We start from the raw sequence: 20,187 nt of genomic DNA, 5'->3' as shown, positions 1-20,187 counted from the left end.
TCTAACAGTTGGTGCTGGGTGACCATGGCCTCCATACTCTAACAGTTGGTGCTGGGTGACCATGGCCTCCATACTCTAACAGTTGGTGCTGGGTGACCATGGCCTCCATACTCTAACAGTTGGTGCTGGGTGACCATGGCCTCCATACTCTAACAGTTGGTGCTGGGTGACCATGGCCTCCATACTCTAACAGTTGGTGCTGGGTGACCATGGCCTCCATACTCTAACAGTTGGTGCTGGGTGACCATGGCCTCCATACTCTAACAGTTGGTGCTGGGTGACCATGGCCTCCATACTCTAACAGTTGGTGCTGGGTGACCATGGCCTCCATACTCTAACAGTTGGTGCTGGGTGGCCATGGCCTCCATACTCTAACAGTTGGTGCTGGGTGACCATGGCCTCCATACTCTAACAGTTGGTGCTGGGTGACCATGTCCTCCATACTCTAACAGTTGGTGCTGGGTGACCATGGCCTCCATACTCTAACAGTTGGTGCTGGGTGACCATGGCCTCCATACTCTAACAGTTGGTGCTGGGTGACCATGGCCGTCATACTCTAACAGTTGGTGCTGGGTGACCATGGCCTCCATACTCTAACAGTTGGTGCTGGGTGACCATGGCCTCCATACTCTAACAGTTGGTGTTGGGGGACCATGGCCTCCATACTCTAACAGTTGGTGCTGGGTGACCATGGCCTCCATACTCTAACAGTTGGTGCTGGGTGACCATGGCCTCCATACTCTAACAGTTGGTGCTGGGTGACCATGGCCTCCATACTCTAACAGTTGGTGTTGGGGGACCATGGCCTCCATACTCTAACAGTTGGTGCTGGGTGACCATGGCCTCCATACTCTAACAGTTGGTGCTGGGTGACCATGGCCTCCATACTCTAACAGTTGGTGTTGGGGGACCATGGCCTCCATACTCTAACAGTTGGTGCTGGGTGACCATGGCCTCCATACTCTAACAGTTGGTGTTGGGTGACCATGTCCTCCATACTCTAACAGTTGGTGCTGGGTGACCATGGCCTCCATACTCTAACAGTTGGTGCTGGGGGACCATGGCCTCCATACTCTAACAGTTGGTGCTGGGTGGCCATGGCCTCCATACTCTAACAGTTGGTGCTGGGTGACCATGGCCTCCATACTCTAACAGTTGGTGTTGGGTGACCATGGCCTCCATACTCTAACAGTTGGTGCTGGGTGACCATGGCCTCCATACTCTAACAGTTGGTGCTGGGTGACCATGGCCTCCATACTCTAACAGTTGGTGCTGGGTGACCATGGCCTCCATACTCTAACAGTTGGTGCTGGGTGACCATGGCCTCCATACTCTAACAGTTGGTGCTGGGTGACCATGGCCTCCATACTCTAACAGTTGGTGTTGGGGGACCATGGCCTCCATACTCTAACAGTTGGTGCTGGGTGACCATGGCCTCCATACTCTAACAGTTGGTGCTGGGTGACCATGGCCTCCATACTCTAACAGTTGGTGCTGGGGGACCATGGCCTCCATACTCTAACAGTTGGTGTTGGGGGACCATGGCCTCCATACTCTAACAGTTGGTGCTGGGTGACCATGGCCTCCATACTCTAACAGTTGGTGCTGGGTGACCATGGCCTCCATACTCTAACAGTTGGTGCTGGGTGACCATGGCCTCCATACTCTAACAGTTGGTGCTGGGTGACCATGGCCTCTATACTCTAACAGTTGGTGCTGGGGGACCATGGCCTCCATACTCTAACAGTTGGTGCTGGGTGACCATGGCCTCCATACTCTAACAGTTGGTCTTAGCAAGTATTTCTGTATGGGGCACACAGTTGCACCAGGTGATTCCCAGGATGCACTGCAGCCATCGTATGTGGAATCGGTTTGAGCAGCTTGTTGTGGCGACTATAAGTGACCCAGGCTTCACAGCTGTAAAGAAGTGTGGTGATGCAGAATGGCTTGATAGATGGCGACTTTGGTGTGGAGGTGGCAATCCCAGTTTTGGAAGACCCTGCGTCTGAGTTTCCCCGACGGCAGCTGATGCTTGATTGATCCTGTTTTGAATTTCAAGGTCGATGCTTCAGTCCTCCGAGAGGATACTGCCCAGGTATTTAAAGGATGGGACTATTGCCAGTGATTTGTGTTCAATGGTGAAGACAGGCATGGAGGGTGAAGGGCTGGATCTCCATTGGCAGACCACCTCTGTCTTGGTGGTGTTGTTAGACAATCCCATCCTGCTATAGACCCTCAAAGCCATTACAAGGACGGACTGAAGGTCTTCCGGAGTGTGGGCCAGAAGAGCACAGTCATCAGCATACTGCAGCTCAAGAACCCGCTCCGTCAAAACCTTGCTGGTTGCTTGGAGCCTCCTGATGTTCAATAGGTTTCCATCCAGCCTGTCCACCACAACACCGCTGCTGTCCTCAAGCTCCTTGTGGAGAAGCTGGGTAACCCATAGGAGGAAGATGTTAAAGAGGACAGGTGCCAGCACACACCCCTGCCTCACACCGATGCTTACTCCAAAGGGCACTGACTCCTGCCCTCCTATGGCCACCCGAGCCGTCATCCCATCATGGAACTGGCAAAGGACGTTGACACGTTTGGCTGGCCAGCCACATTTGAGTAGAATGCCTCATAGTAGTTCCATGCTCACAGTGTTGAAGGCCTTGGGGAGGTCATCGAAGGCCTTGGGGAGGTCGTGGAAGGCCTTGGGGAGGTCGTGGAAGGCCTTGGGGAGGTCGTGGAAGGCCTTGGGGAGGTCATCGAAGGCCTTGGAGAGGTCGTGGAAGGCATTGGGGAGGTCGTGGAAGAACTTGGGGAGGTCGTGGAAGGCCTTGGGGAGGTCGTGGAAGGCCTTGGGGAGGTCATGGAAGGCCTTGGGGAGGTCGTGGAAGGCCTTGGGGAGGTCGTCGAAGGCCTTGGGGAGGTCGTGGAAGGCCTTGGGGAGGTCGTGGAAGGCCTTGGGGAGGTCATCGAAGGCCTTGGGGAGGTCGTGGAAGGCCTTGGGGAGGTCGTGGAAGGCCTTGGGGAGGTCCTGGAAGGCCTTGGGGAGGTCATCGAAGGCCTTGGGGAGGTCCTGGAAGGCCTTGGGGAGGTCGTGGAAGGCCTTGGGGAGGTCATCGAAGGCCTTGGGGAGGTCATGGAAGGCCTTGGGGAGGTCGTGGAAGGCCTTGGGGAGGTCGTGGAAGGCCTTGGGGAGGTCGTGGAAGGCCTTGGGGAGGTCGTGGAAGGCCTTGGGGAGGTCATCGAAGGCCTTGGGGAGGTCGTGGAAGGCCTTGGGGAGGTCGTGGAAGGCCTTGGGGAGGTCATCGAAGGCCTCGGGGAGGTCGTGGAAGGCCTTGGGGAGGTCGTGGAAGGCCTTGGGGAGGTCCTGGAAGGCCTTGGGGAGGTCGTGGAAGGCCTTGGGGAGGTCATCGAAGGCCTTGGGGAGGTCCTGGAAGGCCTTGGGGAGGTCGTGGAAGGCCTTGGGGAGGTCATCGAAGGCCTTGGGGAGGTCATGGAAGGCCTTGGGGAGGTCGTGGAAGGCCTTGGGGAGGTCGTGGAAGGCCTTGGGGAGGTCATCGAAGGCCTTAGGGAGGTCGTGGAAGGCCTTGGGGAGGTCGTGGAAGGCCTTGGGGAGGTCATCGAAGGCCTTGGGGAGGTCGTGGAAGGCCTTGGGGAGGTCGTGGAAGGCCTTGGGGAGGTCCTGGAAGGCCTTGGGGAGGTCGTGGAAGGCCTTGGGGAGGTCGTGGAAGGCCTTGGGGAGGTCCTGGAAGGCCTTGGGGAGGTCCTGGAAGGCCTTGGGGAGGTCGTCGAAGGCCTTGGGGAGGTCGTGGAAGGCCTTGGGGAGGTCGTGGAAGGCCTTGGGGAGGTCCTGATGCTGTTCACGGCACTTCTCCTGGAGCTGCCGTGTGGTGAATATCATGTGGACTGTAGTCCTGTTCTTTCTGAAGCTGCATTGTGTCTCTGGCAGCAGTTCCTCTGTGATGTTGTTCACCAGCCTGTGTAGCATCACCTTGGTCAGGACCTTGCCGGTAAGAAGGGATATACCCCAGCTGTTATCGCAGATGGACTTGTCACCCTTGTTCTTATATATGGTGACAATGTTTCCATCCCGCCACTGTTGGGGGACGATCTCTCACACACATACACACAATCAGCTTTTTTCAGTCCTCTCAACCACATCCCTCTTCTTTAAAAAGACAGCCTCACAGAGAGTATTTCTCTCCATTCCTTTCTAAAACCACACCACAATCCTCCCCCCTTCCCTTCGTTTATTTACTTTTCTCTCCTCCTCCTCCTCCTCCTCCTCTTCATCACTCCTCCTTCTCCTCCTCAGAGTGCTATTTGAGTGTTTCTGACTAGGAACCTCAGGGAGGGAACCAGCTGTATCTGTCCCAAATCAAACTGCATATTTGTGTTCATGAAGGTTCAGCCACTGAACTGACTTATTACTGGAAGTCAGGGACACGGGGAGGTTAGAGGGTTAGGGCATACACAGATGGCTACACACACACGCACGCACGCACGCACGCACGCACACACACCACACACACACACACACACACACACACACACACGCGCGCGCGCGGGCACACACGAAGAAGAGAAGAGAACAATGTGGCATGTGGTGAACGTCTCGAAAACATCTTGAAAATATCTTGAAAATATCTTGAAACTTCTCGAAACTTCTGGAAACGTCTTGAAATGTGTATTTTGTGTTCTGTATACATTCCATCCTCCACTGCTCCTCGCCCCCCCGCTCTAATCTCAACTACAGCTCAACCTTCTCAAGGCAGACCACAATCACTTCAGCTTCATTTAAAGCGACAGTAATCCTTTCTGCTGGTGCCATATCTCATTACCGTAATGTCTTGGCGTGCCAGAACGGTGCAGGCGATCGAAAGAAACACCTCTGGCAGGGTCCTAATCAGAGACGCATGTCGTTTTGGTATGTGTGTGTGTGAGTGTGTGTGGTGGACAGTTTACAGTTCCCATTCTCTCCACAGACAAAGTCAATTAAGAGATGAGCAGGAATGAGGCTGGTTAAGGAAATGGTTAGGAGGTTGTTAAGACAGCCAGGGCCACAGCAATGTAGAGATGGATAGCAGCTGATGCACTAGCTGCATGTTAGTGTCTGTCATGATGTGGCTGTAATGGGATTTTTACTGTGTCCTTCTCACACCCAATTCTATATTCTAGAACTCTGGGCCTGTTCTGTAAGAGAACCCTGAGAGTATTCTATATTCTAGAACTCTGTTCTGTTCAGGTCAATGCCCCGTCTGGCTGTATCCATGGCAGCCGGAGGAGATGTATTCCTTTCATTCTAATGTCTAATTGGTGGATTAATGGTCTCTGAACTCTGGTTGGTCAGTTGTAGCCTCCAGCCTGGCGCCTGCCTCGAGGACCCCTTGGCCCCAGGTCTGGGTCTGGCTGTAGGGCTGACGGACCGGAGACTGGAGACAGGCATTCTCCTGGCCACCTAAAGCCAGCTCCAAAGTAAACAGCAGCTGCCCTGAGTGTGGCTTTACTGTACTGCTTATGAGTGTGAGAAATTGAAAAACATCCCTCGTAATTCCCATTCCCTGTTCACCTATGCAATTAGGGTGAAACGTGAGAGGCTCGTTTTAGGAGCTGGCAGAGATGGGATAAGAGGCAGAGGAGGGGGAAAGAGGAAAGACAGGATGGAGGACGAAGCAGAGGATTATTGCTCTCTAGCCACCTAATGGTGTCCTGGTCTAACCTATCCAAGCGCCCCCCCAGCAAACCAGGAACATTCCCAGAACATTAGCTAAGATTCCATTAAGTTCTAGTTAGGGTTTTTAACATCCCAAAAACATTCAGAGTGTTTTAATAACAACAATGTACCAGTGATGTTTTCCCAGCAAACCAAAATTGGTTCTGTGAAAGTTCCGAGAACATTCGTTAGGTCGCGGCAAATGTTCTCATGGAAATACAGATATGCATCTGTTGGTCACATTTTCTGACATTGATATGGTCATTTTCACGTTTTTGTTCTTTCATACAATGCTTGGGAATGACGTAAGGCATTTGTGATAATTCTATAGCAATATAGAGTGGGAAAGTGGCCGTACGTTTGGATAATTCATAGACACTGCAGTAAATAAACCCAAATAAAAATGTGTCAGCCTTGTCCAGGACCGGACTCTACACAGACCGGTGCGCCATAGCCAATCAGAGCAAATAAGCGATTTTCACTTTGAACTGGACTGTGTGTCTACAGTCATTAGCAACAGTGTGACTTCAGATCATGAGAAAGGATTCTCCAAAAGCCACAAAATACACAAAATATCATGCATATTTGTGCAGTAATGTAAATACCATGGGAGTCCTCTTACATGTGAGAACTTTACAGTCCTACTGATCAAACAACCATGAACAGGCAGGCTCTCTCTCCCGCTCAGTTCCCTATGCACAACAACAAGATCAACAACTAATGTTAGCCTGAGGGAGAAGAGCTCAAATCTAACCAGGGAACACTAGATAAACCCTCTCAAACTTTTCTAGCTTGTAATTGGCCGTCAAAATTGCACTGATAAATGATGGTGAAATTTTTGTTAACTTTTAACCTTTATTGAACTAGGCAAGTCAGTTAAGAACAAATTCTTATTTTCAATGACGGCCTATTTGCTGTTAAGCAAATTTTGACTCCCAAACCCGAATGACGCTGGGCCAATTGTGCGCCGCCCTATGGGACTCCCAATCACGGCCGGTTGTGATACGGCCTGGATTCAAACCAGGGTGTCTGTAGTGACGCCTCTAGCACTGAGATGCAGGGCCTTAGACCGCTGCGCCACTCGGGAGCCCCAGTGCTTGCCTGCCAGCGCATGCTTCTCTCAACCCATGTTTTGACTACTGAATGGGAACTTGCCTGCCCCCCCATGTATCAATGCCAAATACATTTGATTGACAACTAAGAAATATGCTGTGGATAGTCATTCAAGTTCAGCATACCAAGCTAGCAAAGTGATTGACATCTCTTGCTAGTTAACCAAATGACACCTGAACTCTGAACTTTAGCTGTAGCCACCAAAAAACAATATGGGGGGAAATCCAACCACCCGTCCAAAAACTCATCCACCCGTCCAAAACCTCATCCACCCGTCCAATGACATGTCATCCTCCCAGCAGCTAGCTAGTTAGCTAGCTAACGTTAGGCTCCATGTTTTTAGCTTGCTAAATAAACAGCTACACCAATAGATAAGCTAGCCTATTAGCCACGTTATGACTGACTTGTGGTCACTGCCCTTGGTAGTTTGATTGTTTTGACATTCCCAGCCTTAGTTACGTTCATCTGTTTTTGTCGAAGATATTGAGTCATTTAAACTGAAACAGTGCATCCCGAATGGCTGAAAGCGGCAAACCAAGTACCAGGCCAGCTGTAATTTACAACCAGATAGTAATATTTGTTGGACTACCAAGAAATGTATTGGTGAATTATATTAATCGTGCATTGAACTGCATCCATCTATTCTGCCAACAATGCCTTACTATGTCACAGAATCTGTTGGTCAAATAAAACCTATTTTTAAAACCTCTTATAAAGTTGCTTTTGTAGCATAAAGTGGGAATTTTCGAGGTGCGCCATTTCAGAACAGTGAGTTAGGAAGGACGCCTGTATCTTTGTAGTGACTGGGAGTATTGATACACCATCCAAAGAGTAATTTAGAACTAAACCATGATAAAAAAATGTTTTATCCATCTACCAATAGGTGCTGTTCTTTGCGAAGCATTGGAAAACCTCCCTGGTCTTTGAACTTGAATCTGTGTTTGAAATTTACTACTCGGCTGAGGGACCTCACAAATAATTGTTTGTGTAGTCGTTAAAAAATCATGTTAAACACTTTTACTGCACACAGAGTCCATGCAACTTACTTTGTGACTGTAAAGCAAATTTCGACAAGGGGGTTATTTGACAATATGGGGGTATTGTGTGTAGTCCAGTGACACAAATTCTTAATTTAATCAAATTTAAATTCAGGTTGTAACGAAACAAAATATGGAAAAAGTCAAGGGGTGTGAATACTTTCAGAAGGCACTGTATCTATTGCCATGTCCCCACAATGTTACCACAGCCTAAATAAACATTCTGGGAACCTTTTAAAGAACAGACTAAATGTGTTCTGGGAACCTTTTAAAGAACAGACTAAATGTGTTCTGGGAACCTTTTAAAGACAGACTAAATGTGTTCTGGGAACCTTTTAAAGACAGACTAAATGTGTTCTGGGAACCTTTTAAAGAACAGACTAAATGTGTTCTGGGAACCTTTTAAAGACAGACTAAATGTGTTCTGGGAACCTTTTAAAGACAGACTAAATGTGTTCTGGGAACCTTTTAAAGACAGACTAAATGTGTTCTGGGAACCTTTTAAAGAACAGACTAAATGTGTTCTGGGAACCTTTTAAAGAACAGACTAAATGTGTTCTGGGAACCTTTTAAAGAACAGACTAAATGTGTTCTGGGAACCTTTTAAAGACAGACTAAATGTGTTCTGGGAACCTTTTAAAGAACAGACTAAATGTGTTCTGGGAACCTTTTAAAGAACAGACTAAATGTGTTCTGGGAACCTTTTAAAGAACAGACTAAATGTGTTCTGGGAACCTTTTAAAGAACAGACTAAATGTGTTCTGGGAACCTTTTAAAGACAGACTAAATGTGTTCTGGGAACCTTTTAAAGAACAGACTAAATGTGTTCTGGGAACCTTTTAAAGAACAGACTAAATGTGTTCTGGGAACCTTTTAAAACATTCTCAGAACCTTTAAAGAACAGATTAAAAATTCTCAGAACGTTCTTGCAACATCAGGCAAATGTTTATACAAACATTCTATAATCATCACCGTGACTGGACAGTTTTTGTGTTATGAGAACATTTGCCGCAACCTAACAAATGTTCCGGGAAATTTTACAGAACCAATTTTGGTTTGCTGGGCCTCCTCCTTCCCTGTATTACGTCAAACCCATTTGGAGAGACTGAGCTAACGATGGAACAACGGGTGTCATCTTTCCATCTGTTCTGCCTCCATCACACACAGAACATATAGACATGCCTGAGGGTCAGGGCCAAACCCCTGGACTATTTCAGAAGGGAGACTGGACCCAGAACCATGAGGCCATGAAGCCTCCATCAGACCCAGTGATCGGTCTGAGTTTGGCCAGGGACAGAGGCACATTGCTAGGTTCGGTTTGGCAGGAGGAGTGGGGCCCCACTGGTGGAGAAATGGAGGGATGGAGGGGCCAGAGCAGGGGCATGGATAGTGTGTCCTCAGGCTGGGGGGAGGCAGTGGGAAGACTGGAGGCGGCAGGGGGAGACGGGAGAGACAGGAGAGAGACGGGGGAGAGACGGGGGAGGCGGGGGAGAGACAGGAGGAGGCTGGGGGGAGACAGGAGGCGGCTGGCGGGAGACAGGGGTGAGGAGGGGGGAGAGACGGGGGAGAGACGGGGGAGGCGGGGGAGAGACAGGGGAGAGACGGGGGAGAGATGGGGGAGAGACGGGGGAGGCGGGGGAGAGACAGGAGGAGGCTGGGGGGAGACAGGAGGCGGCTGGGGGGAGACAGGGGGAGACAGGGGTGAGGAGGGGGAGAGATGGGGAGGCTGGGGAGAGACAGGAGGAGACAGGGGGAGACGGGGAGGCGGGGGAGAGACGGGGAGGCTGGGGAGAGACAGGAGGAGACAGGGGGGAGACAGGGAAGGGAGAGACGGGGAGGCGGGGGAGAGACGGGGAGGCTGGGGGGAGACAGGAGGAGGCTGGGGGGAGACAGGGGGAGACAGGGGTGAGGAGGGGAGGCGGGGGGAGAGACGGGGAGGCTGGGGGGAGACAGAAGGAGGCTGGGGGAGACAGGGGTGAGGAGGGGGAGAGACAGGGGGAGGCTGGGGAGAGACAGAGGGAGGCAGGGGAGAGACAGAGGGAGGCAGGGGAGAGACAGAGGGAGGCAGGGGAGAGACAGAGGGAGGCAGGGGAGAGACAGAGGGAGGCAGGGGAGAGACAGAGGGAGGCAGGGGAGAGACTGCTGTATCAAGAATTACCAGCAGGGACTGTCGGCCTGGACTGATGAAGAAGTTCACTCTAACCACAGCATGTGCTGAACCAACGCTGAGCACACACACACGCGCACACACACACACACACACACACACACCACACACACACACACACACACACACACACACACACACACACACACACACACACACACACACACACACACACACACACACACACACACACACACACACACACACACACACACACTACTGAACGTCATTGACCAGGATGGAAAGGCACATCCAACCCAATGAGCAACATAAACAGACAGAAACCCGGAACAGACCAGGGGACGGATAGAGGCTTGAGGAGACAGAACATGAGAGAAAGACAGACAGAGAGCCAGAGAAAACAGTCAAACCACAGTAAAGTGGGGGCTGATCGTTGTGGCGTTGTTGTCCCAATGACGACTCATGAATAATAACAGCCTGTGTTCCAGGTTCTGGACTCTACCAGATATAGGGTGCATCCCTAATGGCACCCTATAGTGCCTAGGGCTACTGGTCAAAAGTAGTGCACTATAAAGGCGATAGGGTGCTATTGTTGGCACAGATATAAACTAACTATCCCCTGGTGGAGCTTTGTACTGTAACACAACCTGGAGAGATGGACTGAAGCTTACAGCCAAGCCCAACACACACACACACACACACACACACACACACACACACACACACACACACACACACACACACACACACACACACACACACACACACACACACACACACACACACACACACACACACACACACACACACACACACACACACACACACACACACTACCTAGCTAACACCAGGGATTATCACTGTATTAAGTTTCTCTCATACCACCTTTTACTAATGAGAGGGTGGGCCCAGTTTCCACCCTGTACCCCCCTCCACCCACCATGGTCAGACCGGGTCGAACTATAGCTAGGTGTCTGTGGTGTTCAAGGAGGGTGTGTGTGTGTTTCTTTAGCTGTACAGTTCTGGGTTCTGGTTTCGCGAAGGTTCTGGTTCATAGGTTCATGTCACTACATATTTTTACATCATGTAAATACCTTCCCCTCTATAACAACTGGACCGGCTACGGACAGTTGAGTTTCTCCTACGAACGCAGCCCACTCTATCCCTCCACTGCTCCCTCCATCCATCCAAACCTCCCTCCACCCCTCCTTCCATCCATCCTTCCATCTAAACCTCCCTCCACCCCTCCCTCCATCCTTCCATCTAAACCTCCCTCCACTGCTCCCTCCCTCCATCCATCCAAACCTCCCTCCACCCCTCCTTCCATCTAAACCTCCCTCCACTGCTCCCTCCATCCATCCTTCCTTCTAAACCTCCCTCCCTTCATCCCTTCATCCATCCATCCAAAAACCACAATTTGGGAAGGGAAAGGAGGTCATGGGAGGGTGGAAGGAGTAGGAGAGGGGGAGGTGAGTGGTGGAAGGAGTAGGAGAGGGGGGGTGAGTGGTGGATGGAGTAGGAGAGGGGGAGGTGAGTGGTGGAAGGAGTAGGAGAGGGGGGGGGGGGAGTGGTGGCGGGAGTAGGAGAGGGGGGGAGGTGAGTGGTGGATGGAGTAGGAGAGGGGGGGAGGTGAGTGGTGGATGGAGTAGGAGAGGGGGGAGGTGAGTGGTGGATGGAGTAGGAGAGGGGGGAGGTGAGTGGTGGCGGGAGTAGGAGAGGGGGGAGGTGAGTGGTGGATGGAGTAGGAGAGGGGGGAGGTGAGTGGTGGAAGGAGTAGGAGAGGGGGGAGGTGAGTGGTGGATGGAGTAGGAGAGGGGGGAGGTGAGTGGTGGAAGAAGTAGGAGAGGGGGGGAGGTGAGTGGTGGAAGGAGTAGGAGAGGGGGAGGTGAGTGGTGGAAGGAGTAGGAGAGGGGGGAGGTGAGTGGTGGAAGGAGTAGGAGAGGGGGGAGGTGAGTGGTGGATGGAGTAGGAGAGGGGGGAGGTGAGTGGTGGAAGGAGTATGAGAGGGGGGAGGTGAGTGGTGGAAGAAGTAGGAGAGAGGGGAGGTGAGTGGTGGAAGGAGTAGGAGAGGGGGGAGGTGAGTGGTGGAAGAAGTAGGAGAGGGGGGAGGTGAGTGGTGGAAGAAGTAGGAGAGGGGGGAGGTGAGTGGTGGAAGGAGTAGGAGAGGGGGGAGGTGAGTGGTGGATGGAGTAGGAGAGGGGGGAGGTGAGTGGTGGAAGGAGTAGGAGAGGGGGGAGGTGAGTGGTGGAAGGAGTAGGAGAGGGGGGAGTTGAGTGGTGGCGGGAGTAGGAGAGGGGGGAGGTGAGTGGTGGAAGGAGTAGGAGAGGGGGGAGGTGAGTGGTGGATGGAGTAGGAGAGGGGGAGGTGAGTGGTGGATGGAGTAGGAGAGGGGGGAGGTGAGTGGTGGATGGAGTAGGAGAGGGGGGAGGTGAGTGGTGGAAAGAGTGGGAGAGGGGGGAGGTGAGTGGTGGATGGAGTAGGAGAGGGGGGAGGTGAGTGGTGGATGGAGTAGGAGAGGGGGGAGGTGAGTGGTGGAAGGAGTAGGAGAGGGGGGAGGTGAGTGGTGGATGGAGTAGGAGAGGGGGGAGGTGAGTGGTGGCGGGAGTAGGAGAGGGGGAGGTGAGTGGTGGATGGAGTAGGAGAGGGGGGAGGTGAGTGGTGGCGGGAGTAGGAGAGGGGGGGAGGTGAGTGGTGGATGGAGTAGGAGAGGGGGGAGGTGAGTGGTGGAAGGAGTAGGAGAGGGGGAGGTGAGTGGTGGAAAGAGTGGGAGAGGGGGGAGGTGAGTGGTGGATGGAGTAGGAGAGGGGGGAGGTGAGTGGTGGATGGAGTAGGAGAGGAGGGAGGTGAGTGGTGGAAGGAGTAGGAGAGGGGGGAGGTGAGTGGTGGATGGAGTAGGAGAGGGGGGAGGTGAGTGGTGGCGGGAGTAGGAGAGGGGGAGGTGAGTGGTGGATGGAGTAGGAGAGGGGGGAGGTGAGTGGTGGAAGGAGTAGGAGAGGGGGAGGTGAGTGGTGGAAAGAGTGGGAGAGGGGGGAGGTGAGTGGTGGATGGAGTAGGAGAGGGGGGAGGTGAGTGGTGGATGGAGTAGGAGAGGGGGGGAGGTGAGTGGTGGAAGAAGTAGGAGAGGGGGGAGGTGAGTGGTAGATGGAGTAGGAGAGGGGGGAGGTGAGTGGTGGCGGGAGTAGGAGAGGGGGGAGGTGAGTGGTGGCGGGAGTAGGAGAGGGGGAGGTGAGTGGTGGATGGAGTAGGAGAGGGGGGAGGTGAGTGGTGGAGGAAGTAAGAGAGGGGGGAGGTGAGTGGTGGAAGGATAGGAGAGGGGGGAGGTGAGTGGTGGATGGAGTAGGAGAGGGGGGAGGTGAGTGGTGGAAGGAGTAGGAGAGGGGGGAGGTGAGTGGTAGATGGAGTAGGAGGGGGGGTGAGTGGTGGAGGGAGTAGCAGAGGGGGGAGGTGAGTGGTAGTGGAGTAGGAGAGGGGGGAGGTGAGTGAGTGGTAGGAGTAGGAGAGGGGGGAGGTGAGTGGTGGAGGGAGTAGGAGAGGGGGGAGGTGAGTGGTGGAAGGAGTAGGAGAGGGGGGAGGTGAGTGGTGGAGGGAGTAGGAGACGGGAGAGGTGAGTGCGGTTTGGGAGCAAGAACCTGATCGCCCGTTTTACCTGAGAGGAATCTCAGATATTCTCAAATGAGGAACCAGAGCAGGCTTCAAAGAACAGAGAAGAAAGGACGGAGAGGAAAGAGAGGACGGAGAGGAAAGAGAGGACAGAGAGGACGGAGAGGACAGAGAGGACAGAGAGGACGGAGAGGACAGAGAGGACGGAGAGGAAAGAGAGGACGGAGAGGAAAGAGAGGACAGAGAGGACGGAGAGGACAGGGAGGACGGAGAGGACGGAGAGGACAGAGAGGACAGAGAGGACGGAGAGGACAGAGAGGACGGAGAGGACAGAGAGGACAGAGAGGACGGAGAGGACAGAGAGGACGGAGAGGACAGAGAGGACGGAGAGGACGGAGAGGACGGAGAGGACAGAGAGGACGGAGAGGACAGAGAGGACAGAGAGGACAGAGAGGACGGAGAGGACAGAGAGGACGGAGAGGACAGAGAGGACGGAGAGGACGGAGAGGACGGAGAGGACAGAGAGGACGGAGAGGACGGAGAGGACAGAGAGGACAGAGAGGACGGAGAGGACGGAGAGGACGGAGAGAACGGAGAGGACGGAGAGGACGGAGAGGACGGAGAGGACAGAGAGGACGGAGAGAACGGAGAGGACGGAGAGGACAGAAAGGACGGAGAGGACAGAGAGGACGGAGAGAACGGAGAGGACGGAGAGGACAGAGAGGACGGAGAGGACGGAGAGGACAGAGAGGACGGAGAGAACGGAGAGGACGGAGAGGACGGAGAGGACAGAGAGGACGGAGAGGACAGAGAGGACGGAGAGAACGGAGAGGACGGAGAGGACAGAGAGGACGGAGAGGACGGAGAGGACGGAGAGGACAGAGAGGACGGAGAGAACGGAGAGGACGGAGAGGACGGAGAGGACGGAGAGGACAGAGAGGACAGAGAGGACGGAGAGGACGGAGAGGACGGAGAGGACAGAGAGGACGGAGAGAACGGAGAGGACGGAGAGGACAGAGAGGACGGAGAGGACGGAGAGGACAGAGAGGACGGAGAGAACGGAGAGGACGGAGAGGACAGAGAGGACGGAGAGGACAGAGAGGACAGAGAGGACGGAGAGGACAGAGAGGACAGAGAGTGAGAGAACGAGAAAGAGAAAAAGAATGATGGAGAAAATGGGGGAGGAGAAAGATACTTCTTGTTCTACTACGAGACCTCTACACTCTTAGAAAAACATTACTATCAGGTTCCAGGTGGAACCCTTTCCACAGAGGGTTCTACATGGAACCCAAAACGGTTCTACCTGGAACCAAAAATGGTTGTCCTATGGGGACAGAGTGTACACAGCCTTCACACATCATCAGACATACAGTGATGTTGTGGAGATGGAGGGAACAAGAGAAACACACACCTCTCTCACCTTGACCTGTTGAGAGCTCTCATTGAGGTTGTCCTCTCTCTTCCTGACCTCCTCCATCAGCTGGGCGTTCTTACTCTTCTCCACCTGTTCCTTATGTTTCAGGTTGGCCACTGTCTTAGTCTGACTCTTCACCTGTCTGGAGAGATACAGGAGAGAGGACAGGTTAGATAACATACAGACTACACTAGTCCTAACTCTTCATCTGTCTGGAGAGATACAGGAGAGAGGACAGGTTAGATAACATACAGACTACACTAGTCCTAACTCTTCACCTGTCTGGAGAGATACAGGAGGACAGGTTAGATAACATACAGACTACACTAGTCCTAACTCTTCACCTGTCTGGAGAGATACAGGAGAGAGGACAGGTTAGATAACATACAGACTACACTAGTCCTAACTCTTCATCTGTCTGGAGAGATACAGGAGAGAGGACAGGTTAGATAACATACAGACTCTACTAGTCCTAACTCTTCATCTGTCTGGAGAGATACAGGAGAGAGGACAGGTTAGATAACATACAGACTACACTAGTCCTAACTCTTCACCTGTCTGGAGAGATACAGGAGAGAGGACAGGTTAGATAACATACAGACTACACTAGTCCTAACTCTTCATCTGTCTGGAGAGATACAGGAGAGAGGACAGGTTAGATAACATACAGACTACACTAGTCCTAACTCTTCATCTGTCTGGAGAGATACAGGAGAGAGGACAGGTTAGATAACATACAGACTACACTAGTCCTAACTCTTCACCTGTCTGGAGAGATACAGGAGAGAGGACAGGTTAGATAACATACAGACTACACTAGTCCTAACTCTTCACCTGTCTGGAGAGATACAGGAGAGAGGACAGGTTAGATAACATACAGACTACACTAGTCCTAACTCTTCATCTGTCTGGAGAGATACAGGAGAGAGGACAGGTTAGATAACATACAGACTACACTAGTCCTAACTCTTCACCTGTCTGGAGAGATACAGGAGAGAGGACAGGTTAGATAACATACAGACTACACTAGTCCTAACTCTTCACCTGTCTGGAGAGATACAGGAGAGAGGACAGGTTAGATAACATACAGACTACACTAGTCCTAACTCTTCATCTGTCTGGAGAGATACAGGAGAGAGGACAGGTTAGATAACATACAGACTACACTAGTCCTAACTCTTCACCTGTCTGGAGAGATACAGGAGAGAGGACAGGTTAGATAACATACAGACTACACTAGTCCTAACTCTTCACCTGTCTGGAGAGATACAAGAGAGAGGACAGGTTAGATAACATACAGACTACACTAGTCCTAACTCTTCACTTGTCTGGAGAGATACAGGAGAGAGGACAGGTTAGATAACATACAGACTACACTAGTCCTAACTCTTCACCTGTCTGGAGAGATACAGGAGAGAGGACAGGTTAGATAACATACAGACTACACTAGTCCTAACTCTTCACCTGTCTGGAGAGATACAGGAGAGAGGACAGGTTAGATAACATACAGACTACACTAGTCCTAACTCTTCACCTGTCTGGAGAGATACAGGAGAGAGGACAGGTTAGATAACATACAGACTACACTAGTCCTAACTCTTCATCTGTCTGGAGAGATACAGGAGAGAGGACAGGTTAGATAACATACAGACTACACTAGTCCTAACTCTTCATCTGTCTGGAGAGATACAGGAGAGAGGACAGGTTAGATAACATACAGACTACACTAGTCCTAACTCTTCATCTGTCTGGAGAGATACAGGAAAGAGGAGAGGAGACTGAACATAGCCTTGCTATTGAGAAAGGCTGCCGTAGGCAGACCTGGCTCTCAAGAGAAGACAGGCTATGTGCACACTGCCCACAAAATGAGGTGGAAACTGAGCTGCACTTCCTAACCTCCTGCCAAATGTATGACCATATTAGAGACATATTTCCCTCAGATTACACAGATCAACAAAGAATTTGAAAACAAACCCGATTTTGATAAACTCCCATATCTACTGGGTGAAATACCACAGTGTGACATCACAGCAGCAAGATTTGTGACCTGTTGCCACAAGAAAAGGTCAACCAGTGAAGAACAAACACCATTATAAATACAACCCATACAGTGAGGGAAAAAAGTATTTGATCCCCTGCTGATTTTGTACGTTTGCCCACTGACAAAGAAATGATCAGTCTATAATTTTAATGGTAGGTTTATTTGAACAGTGAGAGACAGAATAACAACAACAAAATCCAGAAAAACGCATGTCAAAAATGTTATAAATTGATTGGCATTTTAATGAGGGAAATAAGTATTTGACCCCCTCTCAATCAGCAAGATCTCTGGCTCCCAGGTGTCTTTTATACAGGTAAAGAGCTGAGATTAGGAGCACACTCTTAAAGGGAGTGTTCCTAATCTCAGCTTGTTACCTGTATAAAAGACACCTGTCCACAGAAGCAATCAATCAATCAGATCCCAAACTCTCCATCATGGCCAAGACCAAAGAGCTCTCCAAGGATGTCAGGGACAAGATTGTAGACCTACACAAGGCTGGAATGGGCTACAAGACCATCGCCAAGCAGCTTGGTGAGAAGGTGACAACATTTGGTGCGATTATTCGCAAATGGAAGAAACACAAAAGAACTGTCAATATCCCTCGGCCTGGGGATCCATGCAAGATCTCACCTCGTGGAGTTACAATGATCATGAGAACGGTGAGGAATCAGCCCAGAACTACACGGGAGGATCTTGTCAATGATCTCAAGGCAGCTGGGACCATAGTCACCAAGAAAACAATTGGTAACACACTACGCCATGAAGGACTGAAATCCTGCAGCGCCCGCAAGGTCCCCCTGCTCATGAAAGCACATATACATGCCCGTCTGAAGTTTGCCAGTGAACATCTGAATGATTCAGAGGACAACTGGGTGAAAGTGTTGTGGTCAGATGAGACCAAAATGGAGCTCTTTGGCATCAACTCAACTCCCCGTGTTTGGAGGAGACGTAATGCTGCCTATGACCCCAAGAACACCACCCCCACCGTCAAACATGGAGGTGGAAACATTATGCTTTGGGGGTGTTTTTCTGCTAAGGGGACAGGACAACTTCACCGCATCAAAGGGACGATGGACGGGGCCATGTACCGTCAAATCTTGGGTGAGAACCTCCTTCCCTCAGCCAGGGTATTGAAAATGGGTCGTGGATGGGTATTCCAGCATGACAATGACCCAAAACACACGGCCAAGGCAACAAAGGAGTGGCTCAAGAAGAAGCACATTAAGGTCCTGGAGTGGCCTAGCCAGTCTCCAGACCTTAATCCCATAGAAAATCTGTGGAGGGAGTTGCCAAACGTTAGCCTCGAAACCTTAATGACTTGGAGAAGATCTGCAAAGAGGAGTGGGACAAAATCCCTCCTGAGATGTGTGCAAACCTGGTGGCCAACTACAAGAAACGTCTGACCTCTGTGATTGACAATAAGGGTTTTGCCACCAAGTACTAAGTCATATTTTGCAGAGGGGTCAAATACTTATTTCCCTCATTAAAATGCCAATCAATTTATAACATTTTTGACATGCGTTTTTCTGGATTTTTTTGTTGTTATTCTGTCTCTCACTGTTCAAATAAACCTACCATTAAAATTATAGACTGATCATTTCTTTGTCAGTGGGCAAACGTACAAAATCAGCAGGGGATCAAATACTTTTTCCCCTCACTGTATTTATGTTTATTTATTTTCCCTTTTGTACTTTAACCATTTACACATCGTTACAACACTGTATATATACATAATATGACATTTGTAATGTCTTTATTCTTTAGGAACTTCTGTGAGTGTAATGTTTACTGTTCATTTTTATTGTTTATTTCACTTGTGTATATTGTCTACTTCACTTGCTTTGGCAACGTTAACACATGTTTCCCATGCCAATAAAGCCCTTTGAATGTAATTGAATTGAGAGGTCTGGTGCTGCTCCAAATCCCATTACAGACGAACAAGGTGATATGAAGTGGAACAGTGGAACAGGGCTGAGTGGGGCCAACACAGACCTGTTATAGCACCTGATCACTCAAGACCACAGGAGGGTGTGTGTGTGCTTAGGACAAGTACACACACACACACACACACACACACACACACACACACACACATACAGGCCCAGCGGGCAAAATGTCCAGACACAGACAAAACCCCCAGTATCAGGTCTAACTGGGGACATAGAACATGCTGCAGTGTAGAGAGAAGAGTCCAGCTCAGCCCAGTACAGTCCAGCTCAGTCTAGCCCAGTCCAGCTCAGCCCAGTACAGTCCAGCTCAGTCTAGCCCAGTCCAGCTCAGCCCAGTCCAGTCCAGCTCAGTCCAGTCCAGCTCAGCCCAGTCCAGACCAGCTCAGCCCAGTCCAGTTTAGTCCAGACCAGACATTCCCCCAGTCCAGTCCAGCTCAGCCCAGTCCAGTCCAGCTAAGCCCAGTCCAGTCCAGCTCAGCCCAGTCCAGTCCAGCTCAGCCCAGTCCAGTCCAGCTCAGCCCAGTCCAGAGCAGAACTGGGTCTCATAAGGAGAACAGAACTGGGTCACACAGGGAGAACAGAACTGGGTCTCACAGGGAGAACAGAACTGGGTCTCACAGGGAGAACAGAACTGGGTCTCACAAGGAGAACAGAACTGGGTCTCACAGGGAGAACATAACTGGGTCTCACAGGGAGAACAGAACTGGGTCTCACAGGGAGAACAGAACTGGGTCACACAGGGAACTGGGTCACACAGGGAGAACAGAACTGGGTCACACAGGGAGAACAGAACTGGGTCTCACAAGGAGAACAGAACTGGGTCTCACAGGGAGAACAGAACTGGGTCACACAGGGAACTGGGTCACACAGGGAGAACAGAACTGGGTCACACAGGGAGAACAGAACTGGGTCTCACAGGGAGAACAGAACTGGGTCACACAGGGAACTGGGTCACACAGGGAGAACAGAACTGGGTCACACAGGGAGAACAGAACTGGGTCTCACAGGGAGAACAGAACTGGGTCACACAGGGAACTGGGTCACACAGGGAGAACATAACTGGGTCTCACAGGGAGAACATAACTGGGTCTCACAGGGAGAACAGAACTGGGTCTCACAGGGAGAACAGAACTGGGTCTCACAGGGAGAACAGAACTGTCTGGTTAATGATCCAGTCATTTGAATGATGTAATGCATCTAT

General features: G+C 51.2%; 1 protein-coding gene across 1 annotated transcript in view; it reads right to left on the bottom strand.

Annotated features, from left to right (window-relative positions):
- LOC145861340 (ELKS/Rab6-interacting/CAST family member 1) overlaps positions 1 to 20,187 on the bottom strand; it is a 293,504-nt gene that overhangs the window by 4,968 nt on the left and 268,349 nt on the right. Inside the window, exon 16 of the mRNA XM_082963346.1 lies at positions 15,003 to 15,138. Coding sequence (XP_082819472.1) covers positions 15,003 to 15,138 — 136 coding nt within the window. The remainder of the gene's footprint in view (positions 1 to 15,002; positions 15,139 to 20,187) is intronic.

Source organism: Salmo salar, chromosome 17, assembly GCF_965601325.2.
Source record: "Salmo salar chromosome 17, fSalSal1, whole genome shotgun sequence".
Taxonomy (NCBI): Eukaryota; Metazoa; Chordata; class Actinopteri; order Salmoniformes; family Salmonidae; genus Salmo; species Salmo salar.
This window is presented reverse-complemented; position numbering and strand designations above follow the sequence as displayed.